The sequence below is a fragment of the Rhinoderma darwinii genome, chromosome 2, assembly GCF_050947455.1.
Source record: "Rhinoderma darwinii isolate aRhiDar2 chromosome 2, aRhiDar2.hap1, whole genome shotgun sequence".
NCBI lineage: Eukaryota > Metazoa > Chordata > Amphibia > Anura > Rhinodermatidae > Rhinoderma > Rhinoderma darwinii.
In genome coordinates, this window is record NC_134688.1 from 398312233 (window position 1) to 398333058 (window position 20826).

The 20826-nt window shown below is 43.3% G+C and overlaps 1 protein-coding gene across 1 annotated transcript in view; it reads right to left on the bottom strand.

Moving 5' to 3' along the window:
* MAP3K15 (mitogen-activated protein kinase kinase kinase 15) overlaps positions 1–18020 on the bottom strand; it is a 164203-nt gene extending 146183 nt beyond the window's left edge. Inside the window, exon 1 of the mRNA XM_075854028.1 lies at positions 17272–18020. Coding sequence (XP_075710143.1) covers positions 17272–17635 — 364 coding nt within the window. The 5' untranslated portion in view covers positions 17636–18020. The remainder of the gene's footprint in view (positions 1–17271) is intronic.
* Between the last annotated feature and the right edge of the window lie 2806 nt (positions 18021–20826).

The window sequence follows — 20826 nt, forward strand, 5'->3', positions numbered from 1 at the left end:
ACCTCCTTGCTGAGCAGTTTCCGAGACAGCGTCAACCCATCTCCTCCTACCCGCTCATCGGGGTGGTCCGGTCACAGGGCCCCAGAGGTCTGATCTCTACTATTTACGCTCACTTGATTGAACAGAAGGCTAAGGCGGCTCCACTGCCGATTATTTCCAGGTGGTCTCAACTAATCCCTTCTTTGACGGAGGACACCATTGAAGACCTACTACAATCACACTTACATGTGTCACCTGCTGCTAATAATAAGCTCATCCAGCTGTACTATATCCATCAGGCGTATCTGACGCCTCAGCGCCTATTTCAAATGAAATACATACCAGAACCGGCTTGCCCGAAATGTTCACATGCCCCAGCTGACTTCTGGCATATGGTATGGATGTGCCCACACCTCCGCTCTTACTGGTCAGAGATCATCGGTTTCCTCAACTTAATGCTACCATTTCCTGTTGAAGGGACTCCAGAATTGTGTCTATTCGGAATACTGGAGGAAGACATATGGTCCCGTCATACAAAAATATTTCCGCAGGAGACCCTCTTCTTGGCCCGCAAAGGCATTTCTATGAGATGGATGGATCGCCGACCTCCTAAGGTTGCAGTATGGAAGCAGATGGTTAATTCCACTATATCATATGAACGTATCATTTTTAAACATAGAGATCGGCCGGACAACTTCCATAAGATATGGGACATATGGTGCAACAGCACTGAGACAACGTACACCCCAAGGGAACTAGAGGTGGCAGTGGATGCGAGGAGGGGAGGGAGGAGACGATAGGCGAGTAGGGATGAGACGGATAATGTAGTGGATCTCCCGGACCTCTCACATATAAACATATTGTATGAACATTATACAGTTGTGAAAATGTAAGTGAATGGATGTACTATCTGTGAATTTTATTATGCCTCTTTTGAGTAGTGAAGTAAACAGGATGGCAATATTGTTGAGATTTGTACAGCACCTGCGAGTGCTTAGTTGTATTGATTGGGACGCTGTTGTCCTTTACATTTGTTTTTATACTTCATAATGTGATAAAACAAACTCACTTTTCAATAAAAAACAAGTTTAAAAAAAAAAGAAGACAGAAATGTATGTGTACTCAGTGACAGTAAACAGATTTTAATAATTGAACATGAGCTCCTTCCTAAGATTTAAACCTAGGGGAAATCTTGTGTTGAGATGGTAAATACAAAACGTTTCACGCGTTAATCTGTGCTTGAGATCACCTCCTCTACTACTCTTTATTATTTTTTCGATAGCGTATATTTTGAGGAAATTAATGTTTCTATTATGACAGGATATGAAATGTCGCGTTGGAGATATTGACAATAGCCAGATTTCTGATATAGCTCAGATGTTCTAAAATTCTGATTTTTAGTTTCCTGGTGGTACAACCCACGTATTTGAAATTGCAACTAGTGCACTCAATTATATAAACAACGTGGTCACTATTGCAGCTGATGTGTGTTTTTATTGCAAAGTCAGTTTCCCCACTAGAATCGGAAAACTTCTTCGTAGTTTTAGTGACTGTACATACCTTACATGGGTGTGACCCACATTTATAAAAGCCCACATAATGCAACCAAGTTGGAACTGTTTTATTTGATGACAAACATGAAGGAGAGAGAATGTTCCCTAAGGTTGGTGCCCTACGGGATACTATACGACAGCCGTTTTTAAGTATCATCTCTAGTTTAGCATCCTCATAAATCATGGGAATATATCGATACACCATTTCCCGTATCTCATTAAACTGGTTGCTAAATTGGAGGACAAGTGTGGATTTTTCTGTTCCCAAAATGCAAGAAGGGTCACTGTTTCCCCAAACTCGATCAATGGAGAGTAAATATTCCCTGTTTTTGGAGCCAACTATGGTTTGGGCTCTGTTGAGGGTCCACTTATTATACCCTCTGCTGGATAGTTTTTTACAGATTTTATGTTGTTCTCCTGTGAAGCTTTGATTGCTAGTGCAGTTTCTCTTAGCCATAGTAAGCTCACCGACTGGTATTGAGGAGATGGTATGTTTGGGGTGGCTGCTGCTGGCGTGGAGGATGGTATTGCCAGAAATAGGTTTGTGAAAGATTTCAGAATGAATGATTTCCCCAGCAGTACCTGACAGTGTCAAATCCAAAAAGTTGATAGTAGTGTGATGAAAAGTGTGAGTGAATTTCAAGTTGAGAGAGTTAGTATTGATATACGCCAGAAACTCCTGTATGGCAGAGACATCGCCCTCCTACCTGGTTCTTTGATATATTTACCACCACAGGCTCGCATTTGCACACTAGAATTAGCCATGAATAAGAACACAGACCGTGTTCGAAACGCGTAGGCTCTCATTCTGCCATCTAGACCACCTTGTACTGCGTACGTTTTCCAGTGTTCGATATTTTATCGTTTATTTTCAATAAAGTGGAAACTGAGTTTTCCTTTTAACCGCTATACTTCGCTGGATCCTACCTTCCTTTCTTCTACCTTGCAATGTACACGTATTTACCATCGGCATCCCAGTAGTAAAAAAATATAAGAATGCTGATCAGATCAGGGGCAAATTGACACATAAATGGCGAGCTTGAAGAGTTTCTGCACTTTCAAAAAACGTTTGATATGTCATAGAGACATATCAGTAGTTTTGATCGCTAGGGGACTGGGTGCGGAGACAACCACCATCACTGAAAGGAAAGTGTTAATGCACTCAACTGATCGGCTGTGATCGGTGCTCCTTGTTAGGCTGAAGACGGGCTCATAGATGTTCTATGTGAGCAGTCCTCAGCCTGACAAGGAGCACCGATCACAGCCAAAGGTGCAGAGCGATCAGCTAACCGCTTCTGCACTTTCATTTCAGCAACAGAGGTGCAGAGCGCTCAGCTGAGCATTTCTTCACTTTTGTGTCAGCGATGGTGGGGGTGTCAGCCCCTGTATCCCCACCGATCAAAACTTATGATGTGTCTCTATGACATATAAAAAGTTTTTTGAAAGTGCTGTTACTCTTTAGCTGTCCTATGATTTGGGGAATTCACTTTTTTATAAATATGCATGTCTTTAAGAGTGTTTTTATTTGACTGTCAAACTATTTACTTAGTGAGTTTGTGTTGCGAAATGAAGCATAGCAAAAAAAATAATTTAGGATTTTCATGTTGATTTTTATCCCGAGGTTTCACAGTTCGCGACTAGACAGATATAGCTTTTGTATTATTGTTAAATTGATTGCTTCCTATTTCCTGTGCCTGTAGATTTTACAAATATTAGACTCCCCTCCCACAACATGTTAGATTCCAATCCTACATGGGTATAAATATTTGTGAACATGAATTGTAGTCATTATTGTTAGCTAAAATGTTGGCCTTTGTACACAAATGTTCACTAGAAGTTTCTCATAGGATACTTTAAAGGCTATGTATACATTTGCAACCAAATTTGTATAGCCAAAATACATAAATTAATACATAAATGATAACCTTGACTTATCCTACCATTCTGGAATACAGTCCTTACACAAACCTATGTGTCTCCATGGTTACAGACTACAGACAAATCCGATGCAGAGTCTGATCCTGCAGTCATGTGTTACTAAACTCCGTCTGTCCTCTTTTCTACTGTCTGTAGGTCTATTAGAACCGCTACAAACCAATAAGATCTGTTTCAAGGTATGCCCAGGGAAAGAAAGACTCAGGGTTGTCTAAACAAGATAGTAATCTTTCCTCTTCCAATAATTTGATTACAAAGGGGGACTAAAAAAAAGGAAGGCTGGAAGATCGATCGTGTTTGTGCTTCATGTAATGCAGTCTTAGTCCTTTAATATGGTGAACGGGCTTTTGTCTTCCTTTTTGGGCATGGAAATACAATAGACAAGATAAAGTAAAATTTGTGCAGGATTAGTGTATGAAAACAACGAATGAAGAATGCACTGTGTCGCCTAAATTTCTGCCAGGGCAGCGCTGATTCATCCAATTTAATCCAGACTGTAAAATAGGGTTTGATAAACAGATATGTCTTTAAATGATTTATGATGGGTATAGAGATTCCTGGCTCAACAAATCCTATCTTTAAATGAAGTACAATACTACAATATTTCACTCATTACCCACTGTAAACAAAAACATCCAGAAAATGCATTAAGTAAAAAACATAATGATCAAAAAACATTCAAAAGGCTGGATACACACACACACACACACACGCACACGCACACTTTTTCCCCATTACAAAATGCTTGATTATTTAAAAAAAAAAAAAAAGTTTAAAAGTTACACATATTTGGTATCGATGCGTCCGTAACAATCCCAACTATAAAGTCATTACATTATTTAATACATTAAATTAAAAAAAAATGCAAAAATTGCTGTTTTCTGTGAATCTTTCCTTAAAAAGAAAGTGATGAAAAGTCGCACCTACTCCAAAATGGTACTTAAAACCAATAAAAACTTTGCAGGACGCAAAAAAAAAAGCCCTCATACAGCTGCATCGGTGGAAAAAATAAAAAAAAGTTATGGCTCTTGAAATATGGAGACACAAAAACAAATAATTTGAAAAAAAAAGTGTTTTTACTGTGTAAAAGTAGTAAAACATAGAAAATCTATATAAATTTGGTATCGTTGCAATCGTGACAACCCACTGAATAAAGTTATTGTGTTGTTTATACCACACGGTAAACAGCGTAAATTTAGGACGCAAGAAAAGTGTGGCGTCAGATAGATGCGGGTCCCACCTCTAGGACCCGCACCTATCTCTAGAACGGGGCCCCCTAAACCATATTGTCCATATAGTGTATGTACTAATCCAGAAAGGTACAGGGGTATAATTATGGCAGGGGAGTAAAACGCCTGGACAGCAGAGAAGGGGGAAGAGAAAGCAGAATGTTTTTGATCTCCCTTTCACCATAGTCACGCAGAGCGATATATGCGGAGGCAGTACTTCATAGACTCCAATGGCTGATGATGATTTCAACTTCCTGTCCTCAGTTACAAATTGAAGAACAGCAGCTCTGGAGCACAAGCTGTTGCTCCAACAAAGTAAACTAGTTAATACGTTTTAATATGGGAGTCTAGAGGCACTGTAAGTTACAATATGTCTTATAATGATTATATCCAGGTACTTGGGACTATGGCTGATTGATCGTTATAGGAGAATATACTAGAGGTACGTTTTATAATAGTCAAGTTCCACATCTCACGATTAAACGTCGGTTTACACTATAGACATACCCAGAACTAATACCACAATACTTTGCCATTCCACTCTTCTTCACATGTAATGTATTTTTCCTTCCTGTGTCTTTGGAAGTATGAACCCCTCATGAACTAACAATCATCCGTATAAAGCAATGCAGCGTTCTACAGAGTAGGAGGACAGGAAGAACCTCCAGGATCTCCACATCACAGTACCCCAAATTTTTAGGGTTTTAAAATGCTACTATGCAGAAGAACTAAATTTTTTGGTCACTAAAAATGCTTGTGGTATGTAGTATACCAGATTTGTATATAATATAATACAATTATATACATAGTATTCTTATCTCTTCTGCTGGTAATGTATATAAGTGTAGTGTTTACGGCTTGTATGAGTTATATTACAATCATATTTATATGAAAACGTTAGTCTATTGTAATGACAATTGCCATGAATAATATCAACCTGGAAAATATAAATAAAGTACTTAACAAGAACCTTGTCCAATTAAACAATTTACTCTGCACCAGGGTGTTTGTCTTTTTTAAGTTTAAAATTGGTATTCCATAAGGCATTTTGATCATTTTTTACCGCGTTTTAATGCAGTTTTGCAGCGATTTTCATGTGCTTCTTAATTGCTGTGAAAAACGCATTGTAAAAACCTCATGTGTTTTACCGCATGATTTTAATGTGCTTCACCTATAATAACCGCATGACTGAAAACCACATTGCAAAACTGCAGTGATTCATGATAAAACGCATACCGTTTTTACAATGCATTTTGCACAGTAGTTAAGAAGTACATGATAAATGCTACAAATCTGCAGTAAAAACACGATCAGAACGCCCAGCCTAAATCAGGGCAATGATAACTAATGATTCAATAACCATACATCTTATGAAATAGTGTAAGGCTATGTTCACACGCTTAGCAAAAAAGTCTGACAATACGGAGCCGTTTTCAAGGGAAAACAGCTCCTGATTTTCAGACTTTTTTTTTAATCAAAGTCCCGTTTTTCGCTGCATTTTTGACGGCCGTTTTTGGAGCTGTTTTTCTATAGTCCGTGAAAAATGGCTCCAAAAACGGCTGAAGAAGTGACATTCACTTCTTTTTCGTGGGCGTCTTTTTACGTGCCATTATTTTTAAAACGAGGCGTAAAAAAATGCCTCTTCGGAACAGAACGCCATATTTCCCATTGAAATCAATGGCCAGATGATTGTAGGCGTTCTGCTTCCGATTTTTCAGCAGTTTTTCGGGACGTTTATGGCCCGAAAAACGGCTAAAAACACTGCGTATGAACATACCCCAACATGTCACGTCTGAGGTCTATATTTGTGCCAATAACAGTCTGCTGGTGTCATTCTGAATACATGTACGCAGCTCAGCAAGGCAGAGGTTTACATTGCTATTTTGGCCCTTACGTTATGTGACATTTGTAGTGGATTTATGGGCTGTTGCTACAGAGAAAGGAAAAGACAGTCTTTGATCAATAGCAGATTGCATTAACAACTGGTCTGTCCTTGTATCTTTCAAGCTGAATTATTTGTGCCATTGAAATGAGGAATGACACTCGATGACCTTGATCTAGAGACACAAATCAGTTTGTATAAATGCAACCTGTCCATCCTGCTGCCAATTGTGAAACATTTCTATTATAAGAATTCTTTTATGTAGAGTTTTCCACCCAAGTGTATCAGATATCTTGGCTTACAATGAAAACTTCCAATACTTTACAACTATTGTTTGAATGCAAAAGGCCACAAAGATTTTGTATAATTTGGTACATCACTATCAACATAATATGATTCATTTTATAATGAAAAGTTCTGCAACTTTCTAATATACAACGGGACAGATTTATTATTGTCTTTTCTCTTCGGTTCTGTCGTTTCGTGCCCCTTTTTTCTTGATGCATATATTGTTGGCCAAGTTTATTATTACGTGCACCAGAAAGAAAATTGATTTGCGACATGTGCGTCACGTTGGGTCGTTTACTTAGAATACGGCCTTAGATCTTTTGAGTCGTGAAATGTGCCAGATTTATTACTTGCGTGCGCCAGTTTTGTGGCACAAAATACTGGTCTAAAGTATACCACCCAATAGGCGATGTAAAGAAGGGAAAGGAGTCTGATAGATTTGCGACATGTTAAAAAGTGTGTAAATTTGGCGCATTTTTAGCCTAAAATAGGACTAATAAAAAAAAGGTAAAAAACAGTTAAATAAAAATGTCCTAAGAAAAAAAAAATTAAGTTAAAAAAAACCAAAACTTTTCCAATTTTTTCCCTAAAGCAATGTTCACATTACTGGTATCACCGCATCCGTAATTGTCCAAACTATCATAATATAGCATTGTTTAACCCGCTTAATGAGCACCGTAAAAAAATAAATATATATAATTGCTGTTTTTTGGTCATCTTAGATTTCCAGAAAAATGTAAGAAAAAGTGATCAAAAAGTCGCATGTACCCCAAAATCATATTGGTAAAAACTATAGCTCACCCCCGCAAAAAAATAAGCCCTCACATCACTCAATAGACGAAAAAAAAATAAAAAATGTTATGGCTCTCAGATTATGGCGACACAAACCAATTTTATTTTGTAGCAAAGTTTTTTTATTCTAAAAGTGGTAAAACATGAAAAAAAACATAAATTTGGTATTGCCGTGATGGTATAAACCCGTAGAATAAGGTAATCATGTATGTTTTACCGCCTGCTGGACACCGTAAAAACAAAACCACCCAAAAAGTTGCGTAATCGCTGTTTTTTGCCCATTTCACCCCACAAATAAGTTTTTCAGCTTCCCAGTACATTATGCGGTACAATAAATGGTGCCATGAAAACCTACAACTTATACCACCAAAAACAAGCCCTCATCCGGCTAGGTCAACTAAAAAATTCAAAAGTTATGGCTTTTGGAAGGCGGGGAGGAAGAAACAAAATTGAAAAGACAAAGATTGGCCGTGTCCTTAAGGGGTTAATTCTTCAACATTTTCAAAATCTCTGTTTGTTACCAGTAGAAGACAACCTTCTTGTTTACATCCAGAGGCTGAAAGCCTGTACAGACCCGAAACTTCTCACAGCTGAGATGTAGTTACAATTGTATCCAGTCTAGTCAATCCTCTATGAGGTAAGGATGTGATGGGTTTCATCAGACCTTTCTGTCGGAGGAACCATGAACGGAGAGGCAAACGGAAACCATAGCTTCCATTTGCATTACCATTGATTTCAATGGTAATGCTTGCATTGCAAATGGTTTCTGTTTTTTACGGAATCAATAGCACAGTCGACTGCGCTATTGATTCCGTCAAAAAAACGGAAACCTTATAGAACGGAGACAAACAGTAACCATTAGCAATGGAAGCATTACCATTGAAATACAATGGTAATACAAACATAAAGCTATGGTTTCCGTTTGCCTTTCCGTTGATGGGATCCCCTGACGAAACAGTCTGACAGAACCCATCAATGGAACCGAACGCTGATGTGAACAGGCCCTATCTAGACTCTACACTATTTTATCTCTACTAGGCTTCCTTCACACACTTTTTGTGTGGAATTTTTTTGGCCTTGTAAGGCTGGGTTCACACACACTATTTACGGACGTAATTCGGGCGTTTTAGCCTCTAATTACGTCCGAAAATACGGCTCCAAAGCGTCGGCAAACATCTGCCCATTCATTTGAATGGGCTTTACGATGTTCTGTGCCGACGGTCAACAGATGGCGCGTAAAAAAGACTCCCGCGTCAAAGAAGTGCCTGTCACTTCTTGAGAAGTAAATGGAGCCGTTTTCCATTGACTCCATGGAAAAACAGCTCCAATTACGAAAAGCGCCTGCACATGCCATTACATCTGAAATTCCAGAGAATAAACAGCTGAAAACAGCTCCGTTATTTCAGCCGTAACGGAGGCTGCCGTGTGAACATACCCTAATAAGAAACGGCATGAATTTTATGTGCGCTGTTGTTTGCAGTCAGACATTTTATTACATGCTTTTTTTTTCCTATAGAGACGAAACCGTTAAACCAAACTCTTGCTGTGATTTAAAAAAAAAATATAACACTTACATAAAAAACGCAAGACAAAAAAGGGGGGAAAAAACGCCACAAAAAACAAATTTATTATAGTCTGTTTAATTATTCCCTATTGACTTCCAGCGAATATCTGGCTGCATAAAACGCCACCAAAAGCGCTGCATGTGAAGAGAACAGTAGATACTGCTGATTTATCTCACAGTGGATGGCCTAGTGTGATAAAAAAAAAAAAAGCAATATATAAGCAATTTAACACTTTTTCAATGCACATCCATACATTCAAACCACAGCATCAAATCCCCCATGCATCAGGGACATAAATCAAAGTTCTGCAGATAACACCCTCAAATGGTATTTCTAGATTAAAACCCCTCCCTGAATACAGGCACCCCATTTTCGGGACACATTTTCCTGCCTTGTAGAGAACAGTATGACCAAGGCATTAAGGTGAGACTGCACTTGTATTCTACACCTAAATTCCACAGAGCGACATAAATATATTAGTATAAAACACAATAAAATTAATTCCCCGTTTATATTAGGTAATATACAGTACCCCTTAAATACAAAGAATTGTCCAGTTATATACTGTATGCCAGCAGATATTTTTTAGTATTTTAGTACATTTAAGAAAATTTGTAATGACTGAAAAAAAGTGTAGGGATTACATTGTTCCTTAAAGGGAGTCTTTGGTGCCCTCCACACCACTAGATGGGGTGGAGGAGACAAGTTTAAAGGGGTTGTTCGGGCACGGGGCAGTTTTTTATACTGATGTCCTATCCACAGGATAGATCATCAGTATATGATCGGTGGGGGTCCAGCACCCGGACCCCGCACGATCAGCTATTCCAGGGCACTGAATTTTATGCAGTGGCCGATGTCAAAAGCAGAGGACACTGTATAGCGGCCGTGCTGCAGTCCTGCTCCTATTCACTTGAATAGGAGTAGAGCAGAGGTGCTGCAACATGGCCGCTATACTATAACCAGAGCCATCTGCTTCCGGAACGTACATCCAGTGACCGCAGGCAGCCGGAGCAGTTGATCACTGCGGGGTCTGGGTGTCGGACCCCCACCGATCATATACTGATGAGCTATCCCGTGGATAGGTCATCAGTATAAAAATAAAAAAAATCGCCTCATGTCCGGACTACCCCTTTAATCATGTCGGAGATCATGAAGTAAGCGACACTATGGAAATTAACTTTTAATCCTCATGCACCGTTTGCTAATGAATGTGGTGTTCGGCTTCCCCACTGTAACATTTCCCCAACCACTTCCCTACTCTTGAGTGAGGGCTCTTGGATCTCACGGCATTAGTTACTGAGGACCAGTAGAGCCGTCACTCAAGAGCAGAGGAGAGGGGTTACGCCATAGAAGCCGAACAATTCATATTTCACTAGCATACGTAGCGTGAGAATTAAAAATGAATTTCTCTAATGTGGCTTGCAGCATGATCGCCGACATAGGTATGATTAAACAGGTCTCCCCCACCCCATCTAGTGGTGTGGGGAGGGCAAAAGTGGTGACACTCCCTTTAAAGTATGCAAATTGCGCTAATGGATCTTAAACTTATATTTTTTCTGCAACTATGTCAATAACTTCATGTACAGTAGGCTTATACTGTGGATATTTTACCTTTTAGCCAGAGCTACTCCCATGAGGCAGACTGTGGGGGACCTGGCCTTTAACTTGAATAACACCCGCTGGAATAAGAGCATTCTGGAGAATCTAAGTGCTAAAAGGGAGAGCAAAAGTTGTACCTTCTCAAAAAACAAAGTTTAAATTGGAGTTCCACTTTAAATGGAAAGATGAGCTGGATGTAACCTGACATCCAGGTCTTTTTCAAATCAGGTGTAGAACAGGGGAGAACTGGACTAAAAAATAAACTTCAATAGATCTTACCCAAAGGAATTGTAAACAGGGCAAAAATATCGTTTTCAATTTAATCATGCTGTATATGTTCACACATGCGTTGTGCTGTTCCGTTGTTCTGCTCCGTTAGAGGAGCAGAACAAGGGAATAATGAAACCAACGGTTCCGTTGCACAGCGGACACCGTCGGTTGCCGACGGATCCTATTGACTTTAATAGGTTCCGTCGACTTTCTGTCGGGCTGTCCGTGATTTTACCGAACACAATATTGCGGCATGCTGCGCTATCGTCTCCGGTAAGCCCTGCCGGATCTGCGAAGGAGTTGGCTTGATAAAGGGACGCAAATGGTGAAAGTAGCTGTCAGATAACTCCAGGACAAAATATCCCAAAACGAATAAGGCATTTCAGAAGGAAAGGAGTATGTTAGCTTTATGTGGACAACCAGTATACTATAAACTGAGCTGAGATTCCATGTTACCATTAGGCTGGGTTCACACACCCTATTTACGGACGTAATTCGGGCATTTCAACCTCGAATTACGTCCGAAAATACGGCTCCAATGCTCCGGCAAACATCTGCCCATTCATTTGAATGGGCTTTACGATGTTCTGTGCCGACGGTCATTTTTTTTACACGCCGCTGTCAAAAGACAGCGCGTAAAAAAGACGCCTGCGTCACAGAAGTGCCTGTCACTTCTTGGGACGTTATTGGAGCCGTTTTCCATTGACTCCATAGAAAAACAGCTCCAATTACGTCCGTAATGGACGCTGCGAAAAACGCCTGCACATGCCATTACGTCTGAAATTCAGGAGCTGTTTTCTCCTGAAAACAGCCCCGTCATTTCAGGCGTATCGGACGTGTACGTGTGAACATACCCTTAAAATTGGACATTTGGTAAAGAGGCTCCTGAGACTCATGCATATATATATATATATATAGATTTTTTTTTTATTGCTCGGTTGTGGAGTTCTAGAACCGTTCATTACTTGTGAAAATGATGGTAAACACGTACGTTTTCTACTGCTATAACGTATAGACACTTGGATGATTAAACATTAGGGACCTTTTTTAGGCTCCCTAAAAAACAATTTTTAGTCACGTTTTCAGGGCAGCAAAAATGCATTCACACAGTGTGGCACAAAGCCATGTGATCCCGGTGTAAGGCCCCATGCACACAAACATGCTTTTGCGGCCGCAATTCCCCCAAAAATCCACGGGAGAATTGCGGCCCCATTCATTCCTATGGGGCCATGCACACGACCGTGGTTTTCACTGTCTGTGCATGGCCCGGGAGCCTGTACCGCAGAAAGAACGGGCAAGTCTTATTACGGCCGTGTTCTGCGGTCCGCTGCCGGCCGAACCGAAAATCACGGCCGCGCACATGGCTACGGTCGTGTGCATGAGGCCTAAGGGTAAGTTTACACACGGCAGATTTTTTGCAGAAATTTCTATAACTGAAAATCTGTTCCATTCATCTGAATGGAACGTGCAGAACTCCATGCACCTGCTGAAGAAATGACCCCATTCGGAGTATTTATTGTATGTTTGGAATAAACATGAACGCATGCCCCAACTCAAATATGCATGGTTATGGGGAGGTCGGGCAACAAAGCATGGATTTCCACCAGGTACTCCAGTTTTTCCCCCTACTAGCTTCCTAAGAAATTGGCCATATTGTGTGTACATAAATCAAAGATGGGGAAACTTGATTGCGAGCCCCACTGGGGAAAGGATCTGATGTGAATGGTGACAATCTCTGTACAATGCTGCAAATATGTTGGCGCTGTCATTCCTTCAGTCTTAAAAAGCCCCATGCCCACTTCAGTTTTTTCCTTCAGGGTGCTATCCGTTTTTGTCACTGATAGCACCCTGAACCCATTCATTTCAATGGGGCCATGCACACTACAGTTTTTCTGATGGTCTGTTGCTCCGTTCCGATCCAAAGTAGAGAATGTCCTACTTTGGTCCGGGATTCCGTGACCGTGAGTCATATGCTGCTGACACACGGAGCTGTTATGTACCTTTTGCGCACGCAAAACGCAGTGTTTTTTTGCGTGCGCAAAACGCACACGCTCGTGTAAACCCAGCCTAAGGCTGGATTCACACGAGCGTGGTGTTTTTGTGCACGCAAAAACGTGGCGTTTTGCCTGCGCAAAGGCACTTAACAGCTCCGTGTGGCCTAGGCATATGATGCGCGGCTGCGTGATTTTCGCGCAGCCGCCATCATTATGACACTCCGTTTGGATGTTTTCATTCATCCTTTTCACAGCTGTTGCGCGAATCACGCTGTTCGCACGGAAGTGCTTCCGTGTGACATGCGTGGTTTTCACGCACCCATTGACTTCAATGGGTGCGTTATTGCGCGAAAAACGCCCAAAGAACGGACATGTCGTGACTTTTTTTCAGCGGACTCACGCTGAGTAAAAATCACGCACATGTCTGCACGGCCCCATAGACTAATATAGGTACGTGCGACGCGCGTGAAAATCACGCGCGTTGCACGGACGTATATCCCGTTCATCTGAATAAGGCCTAAGTGTGCACGAGGCCTTTTCCTGCTATTGCTAGGAAGAGGAAGGCACATGCTGGCTTATAGCTCCCCTCTTCATATTTGTACATGCCCAGTAGGTTAGGCAGGGCATGGAGAGACGTGCACCATGCCAGTTTGGATATTTCCATAGAATCAACATGAAAAAATTGGTTGCATGACCAAAGAAGCAGGGGGAACGTTCAGCCTTTTTCAAGTGTGATTACTTTGTAAACAGCACATAGCTTTTTGTACCAACCACTCAGCTACTGTATATTGGCGCAGGCTCCTCATCCCTGATAAGCTATTACGTTTTACATGCAGGAAAATATAGCAGGGTTGATGCAATATCCTCAGCGGCAGGGTGACAAGTATTACTGAGGCCGCAACAAGCCAACACTACATCAAGGAGCACCTCCCTGTCAGTAAGTACTACAGGAAATGTTAGCTGTGATAAGTGTTGGTAAAGTATGCCAATATGGCAATAGTCCAGACCATGAATTACAACCACTTCACTTGCACGTACATCCTGATTAAATATTAATGAAAAATGAAATACTGTGATTAATACAGGACAGGTTCTAAAAGTGCAGAGAATTTCCAGGGAAAGTGCATTGACATTTGGCTTTAGAAGACCTCAGTAATAATCCATGTCGACAACTTGAACCTCCACTGATAACAATGGGCACCTCCGATTCAGTCAGACATGATCAGAAACACTGCACTGCCATTTGTGGTGGGGGGGGTTTCAAGTACGGTGATCCCCTTATGTCAACTGTCAAGGGAATACGTAATCTAAAACGGGTTTGTATGGCTATCTGCTGCAGCCCCATAGAAAGTGAATGGAGCGGTAGCCAAGCATGCGCAGTACTGCTCCATTCACGTAGGTTACCCTAGTTCTCTGTATCGGTAGGGGTCCCAGCGGACGGAACATCACCGATTAGACATTTAAAACCTATCCTGTGGATAGGTGATAAGTGATGATTATGAAAAAAGACCTTTTTCTGGGCAGATACGCTGCGTCAAACTTCGCAGCGTATCCGTCCTGAACACCGCAGGGAATGGCATCCAAAAAGTCGCACCACATTGTGATTGGCTTCAGCGGTCACATGGGATGAAACGTCATCCCAGGAGGCTGGACTGGAAAAGAAGCAGGGAACTCTGGGTAAGTACAACTTTATTTTTTTTTCTATTACTTGCGATTTTTGCGCCGGAATTGCTGTGATTCCGCTGCAAATGTCGCAACACACACCACTTTGTTGCGGGTTTAAGCACCCCATTGAATGCAATGGGGAAAACTCGCAACAGAAGAGCTGCAATTTTGCAGCATTAATTGACATGTTGAGGAAACCGCACTGAAGGTCAATTTATGTGCGTTTTTTTCTGCATCTGTTTTCCGCTCTGTGGGGACGAGATTTGTTGAAATCTCACCCACACTGCTGCTACTGTAATACGCTGTGGATTTTCCACGATGAACCCGTTGCAGAAAATCCACAGTGTTTACACTGTGTGTGTTCGTACCCTTAGGCTTTATTCAGACGAACGTGAAAAAGGTCCGTGCAACGTGCGTGATTTGCACGCGCGTTGCACGGACCTATATGTGTCTATGGGGCCGTGCAGACATGTCCGTGATTTTTGCTCAGCGTGAGTCCGCTGAAAAAAAGGCACGACATGTCCGTTCTTTGGGCGTTTTGCACGCATCACGCACCCATTGAATTCAATGGGTGCGTGAAAACCACGCATGCCGCACGGAAGCACTTCCGTGCGAACTGCGTGATTCGCGCAAGAGCTGTCAAAAGGATGAATGTAAACAGAAAAGCACCACGTGCTTTTCTGTTTACAAACATCCAAACAGAGTGTCTTTGAGAAGAGCGAACCCGGACAACCGAACCGAACTTCACCGGGTTCGGCCGAACTCGTTTTGGCCGAACCCGGCAAAAAAATATCCGGGACGCGACGTCAGGAGATAGTCACTGTCCAGGGTGCTGAAAGAGTTAAACTGTTTCAGCACCCTGGACAGTGACTTCCGATCACAATATACATGAACGTGTTAAAAAAAAAAAAGTTCTAACTTACTGATAACTCCCGGCTTCTTCCTCCAGTCTGACCTCCCGGGATGACAATTCAGTCCAAGTGACAGCTGCAGCCAATCACAGGCCAAGCACAGGCTGCAGCGGTCACATGGACTGCCGCGTCATCCAGGGAGGTGGGGCCAGATGTCAAGAGAGGCGCGTCACCAAGGACGCGTCACCAAGGCAACGGCCGGGAAGTTCTCGGTAAGTACGAACCTCTTTTTTTTTTTAACAGGTTGCTAGATATGGTGATCGGAATTCACTGTCGAGAGTGCTGAAAGAGTTACTGCCGATCAGTTAACTCTTTCAGCACCCTGGACAGTGACTGACGTCGGCTAGAATCATCTCTATGATGGCGGCTGCTCGAAAATCACGCAGCCGCGCATCATACACGGATGACACACGGAGCTGACAAGTGATTTTTGCGCGCGCAAAACGCCGCGTTTTTGCATCCGCAAAAACGTCACGTTCGTGTGAATCCAGCCTTACTGTGAGAACTGTGAATCTGTGGAATAGTCACCGCAGGAGCCGTCACAGCAGGGACAGTAGATGGCTTTAAAAAAGGCTTAGATCATTTCCTAGAACATAAAAATATCAGCTGCTATGTCAACGTGTAGAATTTTTGTTTCATCACTTCCCTTTTCCCATCCCTTGGTTGAACTTGTTGGACATGTGTATTTTTTCAACCGTACCAACTATGTAAAGTTCTGCACCATTTTTTGTCTACTTTTGAATTTTTTGCTAGATTTCTAAAAACTTTATTTAATTTGTAATTTTTTTTTAGTCCCAACAGGGGATTTGAACACAATCGTTAGATCGCTTGCCCAATACACTGCAATACTTATATATTGCAGTGCAGTGTGCGTCTTTCATTTTTATATTATCACACCCTGTCTCTGATAGGACTTAATAGAATGACAAAGATGGCAGACGTGGAGGCCTTTATTGGGCCCCTGGCAGCCATGACAATCCATCGGCTCCCTGCGCGATCACAATGCAGGGGGGGCCTATGGGGTGAAAGTGGTTTCCTCTCCGTCTAACAGCTTAGATGCCGTGGTCGCGTGGCATCTAATCGGTTAGACAGCCGGGATCTGAGTTGTCTCTGATCCCAGCTGTTGAGCAGGGTATCAGCTGTAATACACAGCTAACACACGCAGGAGCTCTATACTTGCCCCTCTGACTTTCGCTGTACGTGTATGGTGAATGTCAGGAAGTGGTTAAAATGTTCCTAGCATTTTCAATCTACAGCTACACTGCAGGTCTATGAATCTCCATGGTAACTGTCTACAAACTCTGCAGTCATACTCCACCCGGTCTCCTACTACGTGATTATATGCCAGATATATGTCAGAACAGGAAGGAGTAGGACTGATGGAAGGGATTTTTTTTCTATAATAAAGTGCTGCACAATTTTCCAATAAACTTTCTGTATCAATTATTCATTGTATTTTCAAAAATCCATTGACATGTAGAGGACTTTCAGCAGATTTGACAGATTTTCAACTACAGGAAGTAAACCACAGTTCCTCCTATTGAATGACAGCAAGCAGAGATAATCGTATAAGTAAAGATAACATTTTTACTACCTGTTCTGCACTCACCTGCATCATAGAAGGTGTCCAGCACCTCCGTCTCCCCGAAGTCCAGCTCCCCGAAGTTGACGCTAGTGAGTTGCGCCCCCTCACTGTCGCAGGCGCGGCGCAGGCAGTGCAGTGCGCCAGATTCCGGGCTGCCTCCCATTGCTGCTTTCATGCTGTCATTCAGCACATACACGACCCGCAGGGACCTCTGCTTACTCAACCACTGGGCACCTTCACCTGAAGAAGATGGCTCAGGTGGGGCACAAGCTGCGGGTGCTGCACATGGGGGGCTATATTGGGTATCCCCTCCTCCTGACACACTCTGCTCCCTCATCCCCATCTCTCCAGGAACCGGCACTGTGGTGTATAGCCCGTTGCTCTCCATGTTGTGTCCCGCTAGTAGAAGTAGTAACGTCACTGGGATTACTGCACAGTGTGACCGGGTGTCACCTCATATTATAAACAGCACCGACCTAACATGTATTATATATCACCTGCGGACTAGAGACAGCCCGGAATACATGGAGGCCAATGTTAGGGGGTAGAAGCCGGTATACTGTGCCCTGCGGAGGGCACACGAGTGGCATGCCAGCCGATACTTGTAGCACTGTCCACAGTGGGGAGTTCAGTGACAGTCCTGCGGGCGGATGTTCCTATCAGCTGCTCACTGTACGGGCTCACATGGCGGGAGCTGCTCCCGGTCTCCTCAGTGTGGTGAGCGACACCTCCTCCTCCTCCTCATATGAAGGACCCCTGTGTGACAGTCCAGCAGTCAGTGTAGGGACAAGGGAGTGGCTGCGGTACGGGGCAGAGCTTCCAGGGACTGCCTCTCACTGCCACAGGGGGCTGGGGGGACACACCCTGTCACTGGAGGAGAAGACACCGGCAGACACCTTTACTACTAACCTATGTAGCCTGACGGACAGGTAAAGCTGCAGCTGAGCATAGACGAAGAGGGAACCCCCGGGCCTTGCCGTTTGTATTTGTCATTTCGACAGTGGTTCAGGACAGGGCAAAAAGGCATTTTTCCCACAGCTCTACACGTTATAATTTGCTGTTTTATAGGTATTTATTGTAGCTATTCCTTGAAAACTGCATGTCCCCTTTCACCAAAGCAGAAGGTGCATTTTTGAGGCATAGTTCGCTGTGCTCAAAATTTGTTTGCAAATGTGGCCTCATTTTTTAGTCCAAGTTCACACAGTGCAGTTTTTCATGCATCAAACTGCCCAGTGTTTACTGCCAGGATATGCCATCACTTGACTTGGGATCATAGGCACCATACACAAATAATAAACCTAACATCAATAATAAGAATAATAAAGAAATAAGGCCACTATTTATTTATGGGTTACCAATAACAATAACAAATATATATTTAACTCATAAAATACCATATTATTAAATCATTAATAACCAAAGGGCTTAGGCCTCATGCACACGACCGTAGCCGTGTGCACGGCCGTGATTTTCGGGTCGGCCGGCTGCGGACTGTCAGCGGACTGTCAGCCGCAGGCCGCCCGCACATGCACATGGCCGCGGCCATTGTTTTCAATGAGCCCGGACCGCAGAACCGGGCCGTAATAAGACATGCACGTTCTTTCTGCGGTCCGGGCTCCCGGGCCGTGCACGGACCGCAAAAACTACGGTCGTGTGCACGGCCCCATAGAAAAGAATGGGGCCGCAATACTCCCGTGGATTTTCAGGGGAATTGCGGACGCAAAAACACGGTCGTGTGCATGAGGCCTTAGTCAAAAATATTCAAGCCTAAGGGTATGTTCACACGGGCTATTTTCGGACGTTTTTCGGGCCGTAAACGGCCTCCAAACAGCCGGAAAATCGTAAGCAGAACGCCTCCAAACATCTGCCCATTGATTTCAATGGGAAAAACAGCGTTCTGTTCCGACCGGGCGTTTTTTTTACGCGGCTGTTTTGAAAAACGGGCGTGTAAAAAAACCTGCGAAAAAGAAGTGCATGTCACTTCTTGAGCCGTTTTTGGAGGCGTAGTTCATTGACTCCATAGAAAAACAGATCCAAAAACGGCCGTCAAAAAACGCGAGTTGCTGAAAATCAGAAGCTGTTTTCGGCCGGTGATTTCACTCCAGGAGAAGTTCCTGACTTCACTGTCCATATATGGACAATGACGTCAGGGACGTGAAGCGGAATCTGCCCGTCGATTCCGCTCCCGAAAAGTCCCTGACTGTCCATATAAGGTCAGTGACGTCAGGAACTTCTCCTGAAGCCGAATCCCCGGTTACGGCCGTCCCTGACGCAGCTGTGGCCGGTAATCTTGCTCCAGGAGAAGTCACTCTCCATATATGGACAGTGAAGTCAGGGACTTCTCCTGGAGCGGAATCACCGGCCAACGGGCCGCTGTGGCGGGGACTCCGCTTCAGGAGCAGGGGACAGCTCCAGGAGAAGTCCATGATGTCACTGTGCATACATGTGGCGCTATCTACAGGAAGGGGGGCGCTATCTACAGGAAGGGGGGTGCCATCTACGGGGGCGGGCATCTACGGGGGTGCTATGTACAAGGGGGCTGTGTGGTACCTACAGGGGCTGTGTGGCACTACCTAGAGGGGAGCTGTGTGGCACTACCTACAGGCGGGCTGTGGCAGTATCTACAGGGGGTTGTGTGGCATTATCCGCAGAGGGCAGTGTGTGGCATTATCTACAGAGGGCAATGTGTGGGATTATCTACAGAGGGCAATGTGTGGGATTATCTACAGGGGGGGCTGTGGCATTATCTACAGGGGGCTGTGTGGCATTATCCGCAGAGGGCAGTGTGTGGCATTATCTACAGAGGGCAATGTGTGGGATTATCTACAGGGGGGGCTGTGGCATTATCTACAGGGGGCTGTGTGGCATTATCTACAGAGGGCAGTGTGTGGGATTATCTACAGGGGGGGCTGTGTCAGTATCTACAGTGGGCAGTGTTTGGCATTACTTACAGTGGGCAGTGTGTCGCAGTATCTACAGAGGGAATTGTGTGGCAAAAAAAATTGACAAATGAAATTCATCTGTTTTTAAAACAGACAGGGAAAAAAACTGATTCAAAACACGTCAAAATCGTCCGTTAAAATTGGAAACACGGTCCGGAACAGAAACAGAACGGATGCAAAACGGCCGAGAAAAACTGCGAAAACAGCTCGTGATTTTCAGACTTTTTTTAACAACTCGCGTTTTTGGCGGCGTTTTTTACGGCCGTTTTTAGAGCTGTTTTTCAATGGAGTCAATGAAAAACGCCTCCAAAAACGTCCCAAGTGTCCTGCACTTTTTTTGATGAGCCGTCATTTTACGCGCCGTATTTTGACAGCGAAGCGTAAAATAAAGGCTCGTGGGAATAGAACATCGTAATTCCCATTGAAAGCAATGGGTAGATGTTTGTCGGCGCATTAGGGGCGTTTTTTCAGGCGTAATTCGAGCGTAAAAAACGCACGAATTACGTCTGAAACCACTGCGTGTGAACATACCCTTAGCGCTGTGGCCCCTTCTCAGGTCACCCACTCTGCCGGAAACGACAACATAGCTCATTGTCTGCATTGCGCTGCATTGTCTGTATCGGTGGGGGCCCGGCAG